Raw genomic sequence first — 19,304 nt, 5'->3', positions numbered from 1 at the left:
ATAAATAAAATCTTAAAAAAAAATAAAAAGACATTCCTGGATTCTTAACCCACAGGAACCATGAGAAATAATAAATGATTCATTTAAAAAATATTTATTTATTTGACACAGAGAGAGAGCACACAAGTAGGGGGAGCGGCAGGCAGAGGGAAAGGGAGAAGCAGACTCCCCACCGAGCAAGGAACCTGAGGCGGGGCTCAATCCTGGAACCCTCGGACCATGACTTGAGCCAAAGGCAGACGCTTAACCGACTAAGCCACCCAGACACCCCATGATTTATGTTTTAAGCCACTATGTTTTCAGGAGATTTGTTATGCATGAATAGGTAACTTGTACAAAAGCAAAGATCAGAAACAGTAGGTGCTCCTGGGGGACTCGATAGGGTGAACAAGGCAGTCCTGGGAGAAGGGAGGAGAGAAAGGCATGCTAGAGGAGCAGGACGGACTAAGGAACCTATGAAAACCAATTTTCTGCATTTTGTTATTTCACCCAGGTTTCTCCCTAAAAAGTTATTACAGATAATCTCTGAAATGTGGGATCAGGAGAATGGTATGTGAGCTTCATTCAGAGGATTGTAGGTGTGTTGTGTGGAGGCGTTCCCGCAGACAAGTGAGTAAGCTCTATCATCAAGATGGTGTTCTGGAAGGGCGGTAGTTGTTCTTCCATTCATACACTTTTGTTGAGGTGGGTTCTAGGTCAGGGCCTGGGATAACTGCTGAGTAAAATAAGCAAGGATAAATGAGACAGAGACCCTGCCTTTAGTAAGTTTGAAATATGAGACTGGTAAAACAAACCAACCCAGTGACAATACCATGTGACAATGTCATAAATTAGCAGGACAAACTCAGGCAGTAGGAAGGACAGAGGCAATTAGGCAGTAACTTTTGAGTTTCGAAGGATAAATATAATTTGGCGTCTCTCTGGGTGGATGGGGAGGGACAACGAAGTAGGCGACAGTCTTGGAAGAAGAGCCTTCCAGACACCAGGGAGGCATGTTCAAAGACTCAGAAGATTCAAGGTTAGAGGTTCAGGAAACTGTAAGTAGTTTTGAATGACTAGACTAAACTCCTGCAGAGTCTGGTATCTCCTGGTAGAATTTGGTTTTATCTTGAAAGCACTGAGGAGCAAGTAGGGTTTCACTCAAGGCCATGACTTATTTAGATCTGCATTCGGAAGGATTCATCCTGCTGCAGGGGGAGGATGGACAGCAGCCCAGGAGGCCATGGTACAGGAAAGAGGGGGGAGTCCTAATGAAATAATGGCACAGGGCAAGAAGGCAAGGGGCCCAGGTTGAGGATGTCAAGAAGGCGAAGCAGTGGAGCTCATTACCAATTGGAGAGAAGGTAAGACATAGATCAACGACTCCCAGTTTTCTGGCTTAGGCGATTGAAGAGCTATTTATACTCTAACTCAGTCATAAGCTTTAGGTAGCACTTTACATACCAGTTTTTTTTCTTACAGCACTTGTGGAGATGTATTTAACTGGAATAATATTAGTTAATAAGTATATTTTTTAAATGAATTTAAGACTGGTATCTACTATCGTCTTCCAGGAAAGGGTGGAATCCTTCAGTTAATGTTTCCTGAACAAAGAAAAAGTAATTACTAATAAGGCAAGAAATGTGGGAGTGGTCTTGTGGGTTCTTGCAACTATACAGGCCCATAAAAGCTGGGGAAGGAATTAGAAACCAACAGAAAAACCCATCCACCGATTTGATCAACATTTACCAAGTTCTTATTTTGGACAAGGCCCTGAGCTAGGAGGTGGAGGTATGAAGGTAAATGACACAGGGCCGGCCCATGACTTTACAATCTAACTTGCTTGTTGTCTTTACTATGCTGCCCTGAGACCTGGGATGCCTTTGCAATTCTCCTCCCAACCCTAAGAAAGTGGCAGATAGCACAGTGTAGCTGTCTTGCTGCCGGAGTGATTGTACTCAGACAACTTTTCTGGGAAGGCTTTGGCAACAGGCAGCAAAAGCCATAAATATGACCCTGCCCCCTTTCATCTGCCTCTGGGAATTTATCTTGTGGGAATATCTGAAATAGGGATAAGGATTTATGTACTGGAACATTCATTACCGTTCCAATGAAACAGAGGACATAACCTAAGCTTCTAACAATGAGGAAAAGGTAAAATAATTGATGATGCATCCCTATGGTGGACTACAGGTAGTAATTAGAAATGGTATTTAAAAAGAAAAGTAACAGAATGGGAGATAGACCAGGAAAAAAAGAAAGAAAGCAGGCTACAGATCTCTACAGAATGTGTTCAAAGATACATGATTTAATTTTTTTATGCCCTCTGTATTTTTCAAATTTTTGACAACGAACATGTTATAGGATTTCTACAGCCAGAACTTTTTTCCTTCCTTCCTTTCAGAGACCTCACATGGAAGAAGAGAAAGCTAGAAAGACAAAATGACCAAGATTTGGGGAATTCTATTGCATGAGGATTGACCCAAATTAACCGAAATCCCGCATTTTTGTGGCAAGGGTTAAATGAAATGTCAGTATTAGGGGCGCCTGGGTGGCTCAGTGGGTTAAGCCGCTGCCTTCGGCTCAGGTCATGATCCCAGGTCCGCATAGGCTCTCTGCTTAGCGGGGAGCCTGCTTCTCCGCGCCCCCCCCCCCCCCCCCCCCCCCGCCTGCCTCTCTGCCTACTTGTGATCTCTGTCAAATAAATAAATAAAATCTTTAAAAGTGTAATTGTGATATATAGAAACAGATATTGGTATTAATTTTTTAAAAAGTCAATATTAGTTGCAATGTATCAAGCGACTACTAACTACCAAACGCCAACTAGAGGTAAATAAATGATGCAACAGATTCCAACTAAGGTTTGGTTTCAAATCCTGATTTTCTTACTGTGCTAAATACAAGCAAATTAAAGAAGGGCAACCAGCAGCTCACAGACAAACGCTACACAGAATTTACACCACGTTCAGGGAATGGGCATGGTATTATGTTTGGTCGCTGAGAACATTCACAGGTTATATTCCATTTTTCCTTGCTCCACAGCGTCTGGTTATGTATTTTCCCCTGGACAATCTGTTTGACATCCACCCTATATAGTCCTTGTTGATTGCCAGAAACGATGATGCCCTTTGATCTGCATTATGTATCTTCCTTTTCTGGCCCTCCTGTTTACCCTAATAAGAAGCACTTGTTTTTGCACCACTCAAGGGTTGCAGGAGAAACACCTGTCAATGCCCCAGCCAGTAAGACTTCCAGAGCTTCTGGATGTCAATGGTAAGTGCACAATGTCCCTCCCCCTGTTCCCCTCAGTCCCGTTGCCGTGCAGTGCCTAATCCTAGTTATCTCAGGTTGCACGCTCCAGAGCGTTCAATCGCATCCCACTTCTTCACCCCCACCCAGATGAAACGGCAAGGCCAAGGAGGGGCGGCCTGACCTTGGGTCATCTTCGGCCGCGGAATCGCGGCGTGACCTTGGGCAAGCGCCTGCTCCACCCTCCGACAAACCGCGTGGCCGGATAGGCAGGCCTCCCATCGGGTCACCGCTCAGCCCAGCGGGGCGACCCTGCGCCGGCACCCCTTTCTCCCCCGACTTCCTCCGCGCGCGCCCCACCTTTCCCACCCCTACGCTCCTGGCGTTGCGGCCGCCTCCATTCGCACGGCCCTTTCATTCCGGACGCTCGTTTACGCCGCGCGGACTGGGAGGGTGCGATTCCCGGACGCGGCCTGCGCTACGAGCGCGCGGCCGTCCCGCAGGCCCGCGCGGCTTTACGCCGCTGACGCAGCGCGCCCAAGATGGCGGCGCGGTCGTCGTCGGGGGTGGCGGTGGCAGAGGGGGCGGCGGCCGTGGCGGCAGCGGCGACGGCAGCCGTGACGGTGGCGGCGGCGCGGGGCCTGGGCCGGGGGGAATGAAGCAGCCGTGGCGGGCCAGCGGCCGAGCCGTGTAGCGGAGAAGCGGCTCTCCCTCCCTGCTTCCCTTGGCCGAGCCGGGGACGCGCGCGCGCGCCGCCGTCCGGAGCGGGCTCCCCACCCTCCACTCCCGCGACCCGCACCGCACCCCCACCCGGGCCCGGAGGATGATGAAGCTCAAGTCGAACCAGACTCGCACCTATGACGGAGACGGGTACAAGAAGCGGGCCGCGTGCCTGTGTTTCCGCAGCGAGAGCGAGGAGGAGGTGAGGCTCCGGTCGGGCGGGCCGGGGGTCGCCGGAGTCGGCGGTCGCCTCGGGCCGAGGCGCGGGGGGCGCGGCCGCTGGGGGAGGGTGTGCCGGGGTCAGGCAGGGCCGCTCGTCTCGGCCCGATGAAGTTCCGACGGAATTTCTTGAGGCAAAGAAGAGTAGGAAGGAAAAAGGACGATGGGCGGAGGGAAAGCGGGTCCGAGCGTGGCCGCATGGCACGGTTCAGGCCGGGAGAGCTTCAGAGCCGACCGCCTGTCATAGGGGACAGTGGCCGCCGAGAGAAGGCGGTGGGTGGGGAAGTGTGTGTGGCTTTCGGGCCAGGCCTCCAGCTTCGGATCCAGGAAGGGCAGCTCCGCACTTGTCAGCCCGCACATGTGTGCAGAGGCCGCCGTGCACGAGGCGCAGGCCGGCCCTTTGTGCCAGAGAAATAGTCCACTTCACTGGCAGGTTTGGGGGTTGCCGAGGGATTATGTGTCCGTAAGCCTAAGGAGGGGGCGGTTTAGGCAGATTTAGGGCGTTGTACGAACGCCAAAGCCAATTGTTTATTTTACAGTGCTCTGGGTAGCCTTCTGGTGTAGCTGAGAAGAAAGGACATTTGATAAGATAATCTTTATGACCTGAAAATATTTCATTTTAATTGGGAAGGCCAAAAGCAATGTTAGATCTTTGCCCTGACATTGCCCTGCAGTAAGGGCTTTAGGATTAAATTTGCTAGCGAAATAGAAATGCTTAGAATCAGTTTCTTTTTGCATGGGGTACTTAAAAAAGAAATCTCAGCCTCCCAAAGCCGTTTCTGTGGTGATAAAGGGAATTCAGAGACGGCAAACGTTTTTGTAAATCCACAAAGAATAGCTGCTTTGGAAATTCATAAGATGCCTGTGGGAAAGCGTTTCTCTCCTGTGCATGGTGGTAAAATGGCAGTTAAACTGGAAACAATGAAGGACAGTGAAATTCAATATGCTATATTCTGGCATTCAGCAGTGGGCTATCGTGGCAGGGCTGCAAGTACAGTGCCTCGTGTTGAAATGGGGGGAGAGGAACTTGACCCGTTAGTTATGAAAAGAAGCTGTGATGAAAGAGGCAGATGGATTGCCAAGAGTTGCTGTCCAGAGATATTTAGGAGGAAGTGGGACTTTAAATTATTGCTTGAATAAAATTAGCAAAGCAGTAATTGTGCTATTGAGGGACTCTGTGTGTGTGTGTGTGTGCGTGCGCGTGCGCGCACGCAATCTGTGTGTGTGTGTGTGTGTGTGTGTCTGTGTCTGTTTCCTTTCAGCAAAACAGAAGGAAAGGGAATTTGGAAATGTATACTTTGTGTCCTGTCATATATTGTAAAAGCCCCCAAAACCAGATGTATTGGGGTGCTTAGCAGGGCCATGCTGTGAATTATGTAGTTTTGGAATACATACTTGAGTAAAATAAAATTGTTGGTGCTGTTTACTGCTCCAGAGGCTTTGTTCTCTTCATTATCATATCATATTATGGGAAATCAGATGGGATCACAGTCTGTTTTAACTGGAGGGAAAATTAATTAGCATAATAACATGTCTTACTACAGTACTGTGGTTAAGCCTGTGAGCACCCCAATTATAAGTAGAGGGTGTATAATTTAGTTGTATGAATGATGCAAGACTTCATTTGTTAAAAAAAAATCAGACTAGGAATTGAGAACATGTGAGTATTTCGGATAAATTGGAAACTTTTCATAGATCATAAGCAAACTAAGACTTGATTTTCCATTTTCTTTTAGTTTTATCATGTACTGACATTAACAGCCTTAATGTTAAAACGTTTGACTGATTGTGGAGTTTCCTCTGCGGAATTTCTTTTTGAACATTGGTTAATGAGCAGAAGATTCATGCAAATTTTTAATTACAGATTCAGTGGATGTTATAGCTAAAGCCCAGAAAGAACAAGAAAATTAATGAGGTGCACCCATTTTAGACTTATTCAGTTCAGTTAGCAAGTATGTGTTAAGAGCCTACTATGGGTGTAGCCTTCTATAATGTGGGATTTAAAGGTAAACATCCCTTCTTGTCCAAAAAAGTTGAGTACTTTTCGATGGGATCCCTTAATTGGGAGGGATTTTGGACCGCAAAATAATCTCTAGGGTGCCGTTCAATTCAGATTACATAATTGTGTTAGAAGGGAAGTAATTTGTTAGTTCCGGGAGAACTTTTATGTTCTCAATAGAAGTGCCAGAAACTGGAAGTATTAGCTGCCACACATTGTGGGAATGTGAAATTCAAACTCAATAGGATATTCAACCCAATTTTATTTTGTAATGGGAACCAGTGGCTTTAATCAAGATAGAATAGTTTACAGAATATTATTAGCTTGAATACAATAGTAATGTAAGTATAAAGGGACCCTGGTTAATAAATTGAATTTACCAGTGTCAGGAAACATACATACAATGTAAAGAGAAAGAGACGGAAAACATTAGCACATAATAGACTGGAATTAAACCTAACATTCTGTTTTTTCAGCCCCAGAAGATTTTATTTATATGCCAGCAGTGATCGCTGAAATACTTACTGAGGTTAGGATGTATGAACATACTCGGCAAGGTTATGGAGTTAGTTTATTGAGATACTGTTACAAAGGAGACAGGTATGTAGGGAGGGAGCTTAGAGTCTAGAGGGAGAGAGAATAACAGGCCCAATAGCATGAAGAGAATGCGTTTCCTTTACTTCAATCTCAGGCTGCTTTTCCTGTTAGTAAGCAAGAATCAAAAGGAAAATTCCCCCACTTCACAGTTTTACTAATTGTTACTGACGTTTTGATAAATTAAAACCTTTAAGTTTGGGACATTCATGATAACTAAGGTGTTTATTACAATACTTTGAACCTATTGATATACAGTAGACAGTGTCTTACCCAACCTCCACTTAAACCAGCATGGTACACTGAATGCCCTTGTTGCTCTGTGAGCCACTGGGTTCCATATATCCCCCAACCATGAGGCCTCCGGATCAATCGCACGCTTACAAAGAATTGGTTGTCTTTATTCCTGTTTTTATGTTCATCATACTTGTTACTGTAATTATGTGGTGTAATTAAATATGATGTAAGCCTGTGAAATTTGAGTTGAAAAAGAACGGTTTTATGAGAAGTATCCTAAATGCTTTGGAATGACTCGATAATTTCAAGTCAGTAATGGTATGGATAAACTACAAAAGATGGAGAGGGAGTCTTAAAAGTCTGGAAGGACTCTGCACATAGATCTCTTCGTGAGTGTTTTCAGGTGTTTGTTTTTCTTTATAGAAACCTGAATTGGAGGGGCACATGGGTGGCTCATTCATTTAAGCCTTTGACTCTTGGTTTAGGCTCAGGTCATGATCTGGGGTTTGTGGGATTGAACCCCATGTATTCAGCAGGGAGTCTGCTAGACAGTCTCTCTCCCTCCCTCTTTCTGTGCGCCTCCCCCTCCTTGCCCAAGTGCACGAATGTGCTTTCTCTCTCTAAAATGAATAAATCTTTTTTTAAAAGATTTTATTTATTTATTTGACAGAGAAAGAGAGAGATCACAAGGAGGCAGAGGGGGATAGGGAAGCAGGGCCCCCGCTGAGCAGAGAGCCCGATGCAGGGCTCAATCCCAGGACCCTAGGATTGTGACCTGAGCTGAAGGCAGAGGCTTAACCCACTGAGCCACCCAGGCATCCCAAATGAATAAATCTTAAAAAAAGAGAAAAAAAAAAAAAAAGAACCTCTGAACTGGAAAATATAGGTCATGCATGATGGGTGTGGTATATGAAAGACAACTTGCTGTTCACCAGTAGACCTATGCACAAGACAAGGTCCTGGACCAACAAATAAGGATTAGCAAATAAATATATACTTATATTTTTAATCTGCCGTGTCTTCTAGTTAACATTTTATCGTAAACAGTGTAGAAGGCTGAAACTGGTTTCTTGAGTAAGATTTTACTGTTCTAGATTGGGTAGTATGACACTCATCTTTGTCGTATTATTCAACTTCGGCTCCCCGAAAGCACTTCCATTCGAGATTTTCCCTTGTCCCTCTTTTTTGGAGTCTCTGTGATGACAGGAAGTGAAGTATATTAGAGGCAGGCTTGCTTGTACTCTTGTAGCCTCCCAGAGTGGCGTGGGGGAGTGCGGCAGGCATTTTAGATGGCTGAAATGTCTAGCAGTGTGAAATACTCTTTTAGAAAGGCCAGTGACACCGGCTGTATACCAAGTTGGTTTCACAGTGCTTCGTGCTTAGGAAAATTAAAGCTGCGCCTAAAAGGTCTGTTTTTATTCAAGGTAGAAATGGAGTACTGATAGGATCCTCTCAGATTTCCCCGTGTATTAAAACTTCTTTTAAAAAGAAAGGACAGGGGCGCCTGGGTGGCTCAGTGGGTTAAGCCGCTGCCTTAGGCTCAGGTCATGATCTCAGGGTCCTGGGATCGAGTCCCGCATCGGGCTCTCTGCTCAGCAGGGAGCCTGCTTCCTCCTCTCTCTCTGCCTGCCTCTCTGCCTACTTGTGATATCTGTCTGTCAGAGAAATAAATAAAATCTTAAAAAAAAATAAATAAAAAGAAAGGACAAAACTGTCCTTAAGGGTCTTAGGTTGGCTTGTTGAGCTTTTCCATCTCTTGGCAAGGGACTGCTGCTTCTCGTTTTTTCAGCTCCCTGAGCACACGAGGTTGGGTGGGGAGATGATTGACATGGAAGATCCTCAGTGGGCAGAGACTCTGGTGGCCTGAGTGTTTGTCAGTAAAAATGTCCCTGAGGAGCAGGTGGAAGGACGTCACTGCAGACCACACCATCCCCTGGGCTCTAGAGAGGGGAGTAAAAGTGCAGGTGGCAATCCCAGAGGTGATAACCATGACGAAGAGCTTCCAGTAGATCCCAGGCTGGTTGGGGAGTTTTTTGGTAACATATCTTGGTCATTGTCCAGTATTATTACATTGCTGTAAGGTCATGGTGATCCAGTCATCTGATTGGACGTTTCTGATGCTCATTTCTCTCAGTCTTTCCTGGAGGCTTCTGGGGATGTGTGCTTTCCGTTGTGCCTACCTAATAATGCTGGTTAGTCACTTAGGCATTTCTCCCATTACCTCCTTTTCTATGTCTTGAGATGTGAACTCTGGTCTGAAATCATACTGCAGTCTCCATTCTTCTTTTCCATTCTTTACCCTAACCTTTTTTTGCTCTTGAGTGATTTTCATTTCTCAGTAAATGATGGTGTTGCATATCTACTTTGTGTGAAGCAGTCTCTGTTTTTCTTCATTGCTTAGTACAAAAATGAAGAGCTCTTGTTCAAGAATACATTAGTTTATTCATTTTTTTGAGAGCCCTATTATGGACTAGTCTCTGTATAAGATCCTGGGAGCACACAGGTAAATAAATCTGTTGGTCCCTCATAAAGTCAAGCTGTCTGCCTGCTGTGTATCTCTGTCCAGCCCCTCTAGCCTCCCCAGCAGCCCACTCCCTGTGGGTGCCCTCTTTTTCCTGCTTCATTGCCTTTCCTTCTCTACTTTATCATTCCCAAGGCAAACAGGCTGAAGTATTTCCCATCTTAAAAATAATGCTCCCGGGGTGCCTGGGTGGCTCAGTAGGTTAAAGCCTCTGCCTTCGGCTTGGGTCATGATCCTGGGATCCTGGGATCAAGCCTTGCATTGGGCTCTCTGCTCAGCAGGGAGCCTGCTTCCCTTCCTCTCTCTCTGCCTACTTATGGATCTCTGTCAAATAAGTAAAATTAAAAAAAAAAAAGAAAGAAATGCTCCCTTGCCCCATGTTCCCTCCAGCTACTATCCCATTTCTCTCTTCCCTTTCACAGAAACATTTTTCTGTACTCACTGTGTCCACTTTCCCTCTTCCAATTTCTCTTGAATTCATTCCCGTCGGGCACTCTTCTATGATTCTGCTGGAGCCAGTCTTCAAGATAACAAGTTAACAAATCCAGTGGCGGGTTCTGAGTCCTTGTTACCTTATCATTCCTCTCATTCCTTTCTTTACCTTGCCTCTAGGACATCTTTTTAGTTCGTTTTCTTTCCTTTTCTTTTCCTTTCTTTCCTTTTCTTTTCTTTCTTTTTGTTATTCCTTCTTAGTATTGTATTCCTCTCATTTTCCTGAAACTTTCATTGCAATGCACAAGGACACAATCTTTGAACTACTCCCTCACCCCAGCACACACCACAGGGTAGGTGACCTTATCCGGTCCCACCTTTAAATACCATATTTAGGGGCTCCTGGGTGGATTAGTTGGTTGAGCGTCTGCCTTTGGCCCAAGTCATGATCCCAGGACCTTGGGATGGAGCCCAGCATGGGGGCTCCCTCTCAGTGGGGAGTCTGCTTCTCCCTCTCCCTCTGCTCCTGCTCATGCGCTCTCTTTCTCCCTCACTCTCTCTCAAATAAATAAATACTTAAAAATCTTAAAAAAACAAATACCATATTTATAGTGATTACTTTCAACTGTCTATTTTTAGCCCTAATTTTTCTCCTGAAATCAAGACTTGAATATCCTGCAGTCTACTCTGTGTTTCCATTTGGATCTCAGATTTAAAATACCCAAACTGAATTCTTGATTCCATCCACCAAAAACCAAACAGCAGCAGAAACCTGCTTCTACAGTTGTGCCTCTTTCAGTAAAGGAAATCTCCATGCTACCAGTTGCTCAGGTTAGAAACCTTGGAGCCATTCTTGACTTCTCTCTTTCTCATACCCACATCTAATCTGACAGCAGATCCTGCCTAACCTTCTCCCATCAACCTCTACTATGTTCTTCTAGCCTAACCCATTGTTGCCTGTTGCCTGGACTACTGCTGAATCTTCCTTACTGGTCTTCCTAACTGCTTCCGCCCTCGCTCCTCTAGTCTTGTCTGCCACAGCTGCTGGGGTGATTCTTCTAACATAGATGTCAGATCATGTCACTTCTCCGTTCCAGTGGTATTCTGTCTCTGTGAATCCAACATCTTAATCATGACCTCTGAGGCTCTGGGTGTTTGGGTCTCCTGCCGTGGCTCTGACCTCATCTCTTACCACTCTTCATCTTAGTCATTCCTTTCTTGCAGCCTCCCTGGCCTCTGTGCTCTTTCTCCCCCATATTATCTGCATGCCTTGCTCCCTTACTTTAGGTCTTTGAAGGCTTAGTTTTCACTTCATCAGATAGGTCTTTAATGCTATAGAAAGTAACATCAGTCAGTTGTCACTGTGTCTCCTGGGCTTCTTTCTGGGCAGCATATGACCACCAAGACATGTTATGCACTCATTTGTTTGCTTCTCTTTCCTCTCAGTAGAATGCAGCTAGTTTATGAGGCTCGAGATTTTTGTCTGTTTTATGTACTCCTGTATCCTTGGTGCTTAGAACATAGTATATGCTCAATATGATTTGTTGACTGTGTGAATGAATGAATGCGCACATTGTCCCTGCTTTTAAGAAGCTTACAGTCTAGTAGAGGAATTGAAAAATACCCAAAATACACTGAATGCTAGTGTCTACCAATAAGGGCTTGATAAAAATGTGTCAGGGAAGTCTTCTAGCTCTTGTTTCCAATGTCTTAGTAACAGGGTATCTGATAATGTTAAATAGCAGCCCCATGGCAGTGTATGAGTAATGGGTTGTTAATTTTTTCTGAATTTCAGTTGATCTTCCTATGATAGGGCACTTAGCATTTTTTTCACGTGTTAACTTTTGAGTCTGTGCCATCTTGCAAGATTTGTTTTGGGCTGTTGATATAATGGAGTGCCTGAGGAAAAAGGATTTTCATTTTGCTGATAGCCTGGAACCTTTTATTAGTAAGGAAATAAACACGTCAGCAAACTACAATCAAGTAGCAGGTACTATTTTAATGACTTGTCGATAGTGGTTCATAGCCAGCAATGGATATCAAATCTGAATTCCAAAGTTTAGTTAGTAGTAGAGTAATCACTTTGCAAATGAAGGTTGATAGGGTGGTCATAACATTTTCTGTCATCATCATTTTGTTCTTATCTAGGTCAGGGTGAAAGAGACATGATGTAAAATTTTGAGTGTTGAGTCTTGAAGCATTTGATTTACAGTGGTTAATGTATGAAACAGACAAGGGCACTGACCTAGGCAAAGAAGATAATATGTGGATAAAAGAAGAATAAGGAATTGAATTTAGAAATAAAGTCCCCAAACTTTAAAAATTAGTAAAAAATATATGCACCCAAAGTCAGCTTGCTGAGTAACATCCTCTCGATACCCAGGAAGATTTCCATGAATCCAGTTTGAGAATTTCTGTCCTAAAGTGACATGAAGTTTCCTCAAGAATGTTCAGTCTTTAAAAAAAAAAAAAAAAAAAAAAAGAATGTTCAGTCTTGGGACGCCTGGGTGGCTCAGTTGGTTAAGCAGCTGCCTTTGGCTCGGGTCATGGTCCCAGCGTCCTGGGATCGAGTCCCACATCGGGCTCCTTGCTCATCGGGGAGCCTGCTTCTCCCTCTGCCTCTGCCTGCCATTCTGTCTGCCCGTGCTTGCTCTCTCTCTCCCTCTCTCTCTCTGATAAATAAATAAATAAAATCTTAAAAAAAAAAAAAAAAAAAAGAATGTTCAGTCTTTTTCCCAGCCTTCTTGAAACCCTCACTGCCTAATTTACTAAGCCTTTCAGTAGGGAAAAAGGTTCTTTTTTTCTTTTCTTTTTTTTTTTTTTTAAGATTTTATGTATTTTGAGAGAGAGAGAGCACATATGCTTGCAAGCACAAGCAGAGGGAGGTGTTGAGGGAGAGAGAGAATCCCAGGCAGACTCCACAATGAGTGTGGAGCCCTACCCCGGGCTCATGATCCTGAGATCATGACCTGAGCTCAGATCAGAATGTTCATTCTTAAAGTCATTCATTCGTTTACACATTCATTGTACAAACTTTTATCAGGGGCCTGCTTGTGGGCCAGGCACTGTTCTTGGAATGCAGTGGTGAACAAAGCAGAATGGAAGCTCTTGCTTCTGTAAAGCTTCTGGTAACAGATGCAGAGAGATAGTAAATGAGCAAAAATATTAGTGAAGTTCATGATTTTGGGCAGTGGTGGTGTTGGGCAGGAAATGGATGTGTAATGGAACTAAGTGGTGGTAGGGGTGTTGGCAGATTGGGGTCAGGTAGTCTCTGAACGGCGAGGCAGAGGGAAGAACATGTAATATGGAGGCCCTGAGTGGGAATGAATTTGGCAAAGGGGAAAAGCAGGAAGCTGGCCAGAGTGGCTGAAGGCCAAGTGGAGGAGAGTGGTGGAAGATGTTGGAGAGGTGGGGGGGCCACCATTTCCTGTGGGGTTTCGTTACTTTCCCAGTTTTCCTGGTTCTCTTTTACTTTGTCCTGCCTCCATCAGTTATAGCAACCCTGCAAACAAACCAGTAACATCCCATGAAACCACTATGTGAGGAGTAGACGTGATGGTGTCAGTTGATTAGAAAAAGTTGGATTTAAGAAATGTCCAAGTGGAGGGGTGCCTGGGTGGCTCAGTGGGTTGGGCCGCTGCCTTCGGCTCGGGTCATGATCTCAGGGTCCTGGGATCGAGCCCCGCATCGGGCTCTCTGCTCAGCGGGGAGCCTGCTTCCTCCTCTCTCTCTGCCTGCCTCTCTGCCTGCTTGTGATCTCTCTCTGTCAAATAAATAAATAAAATCTTTAAAAAAAAAAAAAAAGAAATGTCCAAGTGGAGATGAAAGTACTGTTTTGGAATCTTTTTAAGAGATGAGTCTGAAAGGACCCAAAGCAAAGACCTTTAAGTTTCTTTACACTTTCTTAGGGTAATTTAGTCAGCCTACTTTGAATAGGTAATACACGAACACAGTACAAAATTCAAAAGGTACAAAGAGTCAGATAGTTAGCTTATAAAAGATAATACAGAGGTGCATTGCAAATAAAAGATTGGGGGGTATTTTTGTTTAATAAAATAAAGGTTTGCTAGTTTTTCCTAGAAATATATTTGAACCCAGGCCACTTGAGTGCCTGTGGTTTTTCAGCACTTACTAGTTTTACTGGCAGTTGGTTACCTTAACTGCCAGGGATCCTTTTAGAATGGGGGAAATGCTGGGAGTCGAGGGGTGTGTGTGTGTGTGTGTGTGTGCGCGCGCGCGCGTGCGCGCATGCGTGCGTGCGTGTATGGAATTAGTGTTGGCAGTGGGCTGTGTGTATCAGGAAAGTGTGTGATGTGGAAGCTGCTTGTCTAACTGGCCTTCAAGCCCCTGAAAAGCAGCTTCGCAGTTGTCTGGGTCAGACTGGGCTTGCTGATTTCTAAACTCTCATTGTTTAGACTACTCAGAGTTGACCCTTTAAACCGCAGAACCTTCCTAGTACTGGTAGGAAGCTGTTTTCTTTAGCCATATGCTTTTGACCCCAGCGGTGGAATGGGGAGTAGGTAGAGTTCTGAGTGAAATTGTGGCTTTTCAGCTCTTCCTGAGAGACTGGGAGATAATAGAAGGCATGTATTGGTCTTTGTCCCCTGGTTCCTGGCACAGAGATCCTAATACTCTTGTGATGTCCTGAGTGATAAGAACATCTCTTATTCTAATAGTGGTCTTTGTCCTCTATTCCTGAACCAGCTCCTAAAACCCTTGTAATTTTCTGGGTGATAGGAGTGTCTTTTGTTCTAATGAGGCAACTCTGAGTGGGATCCTGGATGGCTCCTGGATGAAGGCCAGTCATTAAAAAGACCAAGCAAGCCATGATTAGAAACTTGGAATTTTCAGCCCTGCCCCCATTGCCTTGAGAAGGGAGAAGTGTTGAGAATGGAGTTAGTGATCCATCATGTGTGGGTGATGAAGCCTCCCTAAAATTCCCGATAGTACAGGATTTGGAGAATTTCCAGGTTGGTGAACATATTCACACCAGGAGGGTGTGAATCACATCCACATCCCACCTCCGTGGGGGCCAGAAGCCCCTTGCCCCATGTATCTCTTCATCTGGCTGTTCATCTGTATCCTTTACCACATTCTTTAAGAAACTGGTAAACATAGGAAGTGTTTCTCTAAGTTCTGTGAGCCACTCTGGCTGGAGGGGGCTGTTGGGACCTCTCATCTGTAGCCAGTTGGTCAGAAGCATTGGTGATAATGGGGGCTTGTGACTGGCATTGGAAAGGGTTGTGGCAGACTTGTGGGACTGAGCTCTTAGTGTGCAGGATCTGATGCTATCTCTGGGTAGAGAGATGCCACCCAGACACAGTGCCTGAATCAAGTTAATTGTAGGACACCCAGCTGGTGTTGCATAGACCTGCGTGTTGTAGGGGAACTCCACACATTTTGTGACCAGAAGTATCAAAAGTGAAGTATGCTTTGTGACTAGTGAAGGTGACTCTCAGGAAAGAAACAGAGTGGGGAAGAACTGGGTTTTTCTCTTTTCAAGAAGGAAGAAAACAGGGATTTTTCCTTCTCACAAACTGTTCCTTAACCTTCTTTTCTATCTCTTCGCACCAGTCCCCCAAACTGCCAACGCAGAGCTGGGAATGGGAAACTTAACTGAAGAAGATCATCACAGTGCAGCCTCCTTATTTCTGAAATACAAAAGAATTACTAGAATGATATAGCCATATTCAAATGCAAGCACCAAAAGTATTTGCAAAGCAAACATGAGTGGGTTTCTTTTTTCTGATTTTGACATTTTATTGTTCATACCATGTGTGCTGCTGCTGCTTTCTTAGCACAGTTAATGAGAAGTGGACTGTGTACAAATCTGGTTATGTATCCCAGGCAGGTAAGATCATGCCTTTTGTGTGCTTTGTTCAAATATACTTTAAAATATTCTCAGTTTAGGACACTTTTTAACTTTTTTTCTCCCCCCAACATCACGATTCTTTTAATAAGTATTTGAGGTTTTTTTGGTTTTTAATTTTCATATTTTTATTATGCTTTATTTATTTATTATGTTTTACTTATTTATGTTTTATTATGTTCAGTTAGCCAATATCATTAGATTTTGATGACGTGTTCTTAACTTTTTCGAGATTATATTTCTATGGTATTTTCAAAGATTCAGCAACTATTTCGAAAGGGCTTAATAACTTGATTATCATAAAACGTGATTTTACATCTGTGTATTTTGTGGCATTTCCAAAAGGAGATAAAGAGAGTGAATTTCTACTCCATGTAAAGAAAATTATTACAAAAACATTAAAAAATCTAAAACAAGTAGAAACAAATTTATAGAGAAGACAAGACCATTATTAACATAAAAAAGAAATGATCCCTTAAATAGACTTTCTTTGTATACACTTAGCTGATCTCTTTGTTCATAGAACAGTAAAGTCCTTGTGAAGAACTGTCTGGAGGGGCGCCTGGCTGGCTGAGTCAGTAGAGCATACTATTCTTGATCTCGGGGTTGTGAGTTTGAGCCCCACGTTGGGTGCAGGGGCATAGAGATTACAAAGAAAAAAAATGGAGGAAGGATAGTGTTTTTTTTTTTTTTTTCTTTGAATATTCAGAAATCCTAGAAAATTGGGTGCCTGGGTGGCTCAGTGGGTTAAGCCTCTGCCTTTGGCTCAGGTCATGATCTCAGGGTCTTGGGATGGAGCCCCGCGTCCTGCTTCCCCCTCTCTCTCTGCCTGCCTCTCTGCCTATTTGTGATCTCTCTCTTTGTCAAATAAATAAATAAAGTCTTTAAAAAAAAAAATCCTAGAAAACTTCTTTAAGAGAATATAGGCACTTTTGTAGAACGCTTCGTGTGTGTGTGAGTAGCTTGAATTAATATATTTCCAGTAACTGGAACTTTAATTATTTAATGTTTCATTTTCTTCCTCTTTGCAGAAATAACTTGGTTGTTAGACCTCTGTTCAGTCATCGTTTACTAGTAGCTGTGCTGAGCCCTGACTTGGGGCTTTTACACCTCTCACTGCGGCACCGATTGTTTTTACAGCTTGGGTAGACTGGCTTTAATAATAATAAGATGAAACTTTTAGATTTTATTGGTAAAATGAATTAGAAAAGCAATCCAGAGAGTTTTTGTGTGTAATAATTATATTCCTATGGTATTTTCAAAGATTCAGCAGCTGTTTTGAGAGGACATAGCTTGGGGTCATCCTGTCAGACCATGAGTTAATTTTTTTTTTCCAAAGGATTTTTTTTAATTACAAAAGTAGTTGTATTTATAAAGAACACTCCAAACTGAGGAGGTTAAGATGTGTAGAACAGAATGTGAGCTCCTGAGGAGCTGTGAGCTGTTGGCAGGATGCGTGTAGAATGTAAAATGTAAGCTAATTAAAGAAGTGATGGAGAGGAGTGTTTCTGGGAATTTGGAGGAGTCTGTGAAGATGAGCTGGAGTGTCAGGGACAGTTTTATGAAGCGTGTAGGGCCACATCTAGATGTCTTGGTTAGATTTGGGTAGCTGACAGAGAAGATTCCAGGTGCAGGACATTGGGCCAGGTAGGTGACCTCACAGAATGCCAGAGGCCTTTGGAAGCCTGTTTGCCCTGAAGTGTTTTGAGAACCACATGCTGATGGTTCATGGCTGTGTTTGGGATGCAGGATGATTAAACAGTTTTTAAAAATTAGTTGCCAACATTTTAATTTGAAAATTTTTAAATAAGGAAGCTGGTCTCTAGGTTTCTTTTGAAAAATCAGAAGATCTGGGCCAGACTTTCTTATATTATAACTGTGGCCACAGCTGAGTAGTGGCCACTCTTTGGACTGCCCACCTCTCTTCAGTGGGCCACAGTCCTTACCACTCCCTGGGGTCCCCTTGATATCGAGGCCCAGTGACAGCTAACATTTATTCTGGTGGCTGAGGTGTTATTGCCTTTTGAAGGTAGAGTGAAGAGAAAGGTCAAGTATTTCTCGTACCCTTGTAAATTTCAAGAAAATTAGGGAGAGTGCATTTCTTTGTGGAGATGAAAATATTCTTGCCTCTTCCCTTTGGACATATGACAAGTCAGTGTCAGAAGATTCTGACTGATTTCTCACACTTGTGCCCCCTGCCCAGGCCCGTTAGAGTGGTGTTTGAGTTTGTCCATAGTGTCTGAGAGCTTAGGTCCTGGAGTCAGGCACAGCTGGGGTGGAGCCCGGCTCTTACACTCACTAGTCTGGTGATCCTGAGCAAATTACATCTCTTCCCCTCATTTTCTTACTTGTAACAATAATACAAGTAAGTATTATGCCCCCCTATTTCATTGTATTGCTGGAAGACTATGTGAAATCACTTAATGTATAGAATGCTTAGTCCAGTGCCTGGCACAACTTAACATTTGGTGTTGGCTTTGTAAATATAAAGCTAAGAAAAAGGCAATTTCTGACTTCATTGCAAGAGGGCTTGTAGTGAGCTGTGGTGGGAAGAAGGTTATGGGAATCTGTGAGCCCCAGTTTGCATTTGTTAGTTATATCAGTTTGTGCTTCTTGAGCAGTGGGTGCTGTGCTGCCTTCCAGTAGATGGAACAGCCCCGGCTTTCACGTTGCTTACAGTCTGGCAGTGGAGACAGATGACAAACCAGCAGTTGCCATACAATGTGGTATTTGAAGTAGAAGGTCTTTTTTTTTTAAAAGATTTTATTTATTTATTTGACAGAGAGAGATCACAGGTAGACGGAGAGGCAGGCAGAGAGAGAGAGAGAGGGAAGCAGGCTCCCCGCTGAGCAGAGAGCCTGATGCGAGACTCAATCCCAGGACCCTGAGATCATGACCCGAGCCGAAGGCAGAGGCCCAACCCACTGAGCCACCGAGGCACCCCTGAAGTAGAAGGTCTTAAAACAGAATACTTAAGTGGGTCTCTGGTTTCATCTTTTATGACCGTTTTAATGTTAGGAGAGGTACCAGACAGGGCAGAGTAATTGGTGATGGTGGGCCCTGTTCGTAAGAGCTTGGCGCTGTTAAGCGGTCCACCATCTTTCCTTCTCCTTTCCTCAGATCGTCATTTATGGAGCACCTACCATCATTTAGGCAAATGTCCAAGCCTGACAGAGAAAAGAGAAAGAGAAGCCTTTCTCTGGATAAAGAAAGCTCTTGTCCTTAGCCTGCCTCCCCCCTCTCTGTCCCAAATCTGTACTTGGAGAAAGAGAAATTAAGAGGGTCCAATCCAACCAGTGTCTGGGAGAGGAATAAAGACACTTCTCATCCCCAAGGACTTGAAAATAAGAAGCTCAACAGAGAATCCTACCAGTTTGGAACCTTGGAGCTGACCCTGGAACCAGGAAAATCCTTCAAAATTGAACTTTCTTTTTATTTCATGATATTAATACTTTGTACAATTAAAAATTTGTACTTTATGGCAT

General features: G+C 44.0%; 1 protein-coding gene across 1 annotated transcript in view; it reads left to right on the top strand.

The window, feature by feature from the left end:
* The first annotated feature begins 3,806 nt into the window (after positions 1-3,806).
* The window catches only part of NUDT3 (nudix hydrolase 3), a 118,152-nt gene continuing 102,654 nt past the window's right edge, over positions 3,807-19,304 (top strand). Inside the window, exon 1 of the mRNA XM_047735169.1 lies at positions 3,807-4,150. Within this exon, the coding sequence (XP_047591125.1) occupies positions 4,052-4,150 (99 nt within the window). The 5' untranslated portion in view covers positions 3,807-4,051. The remainder of the gene's footprint in view (positions 4,151-19,304) is intronic.

The sequence above is a fragment of the Lutra lutra genome, chromosome 6 (assembly GCF_902655055.1).
Source record: "Lutra lutra chromosome 6, mLutLut1.2, whole genome shotgun sequence".
In the NCBI taxonomy this organism is placed as follows: Eukaryota; Metazoa; Chordata; class Mammalia; order Carnivora; family Mustelidae; genus Lutra; species Lutra lutra.
This window is presented reverse-complemented; position numbering and strand designations above follow the sequence as displayed.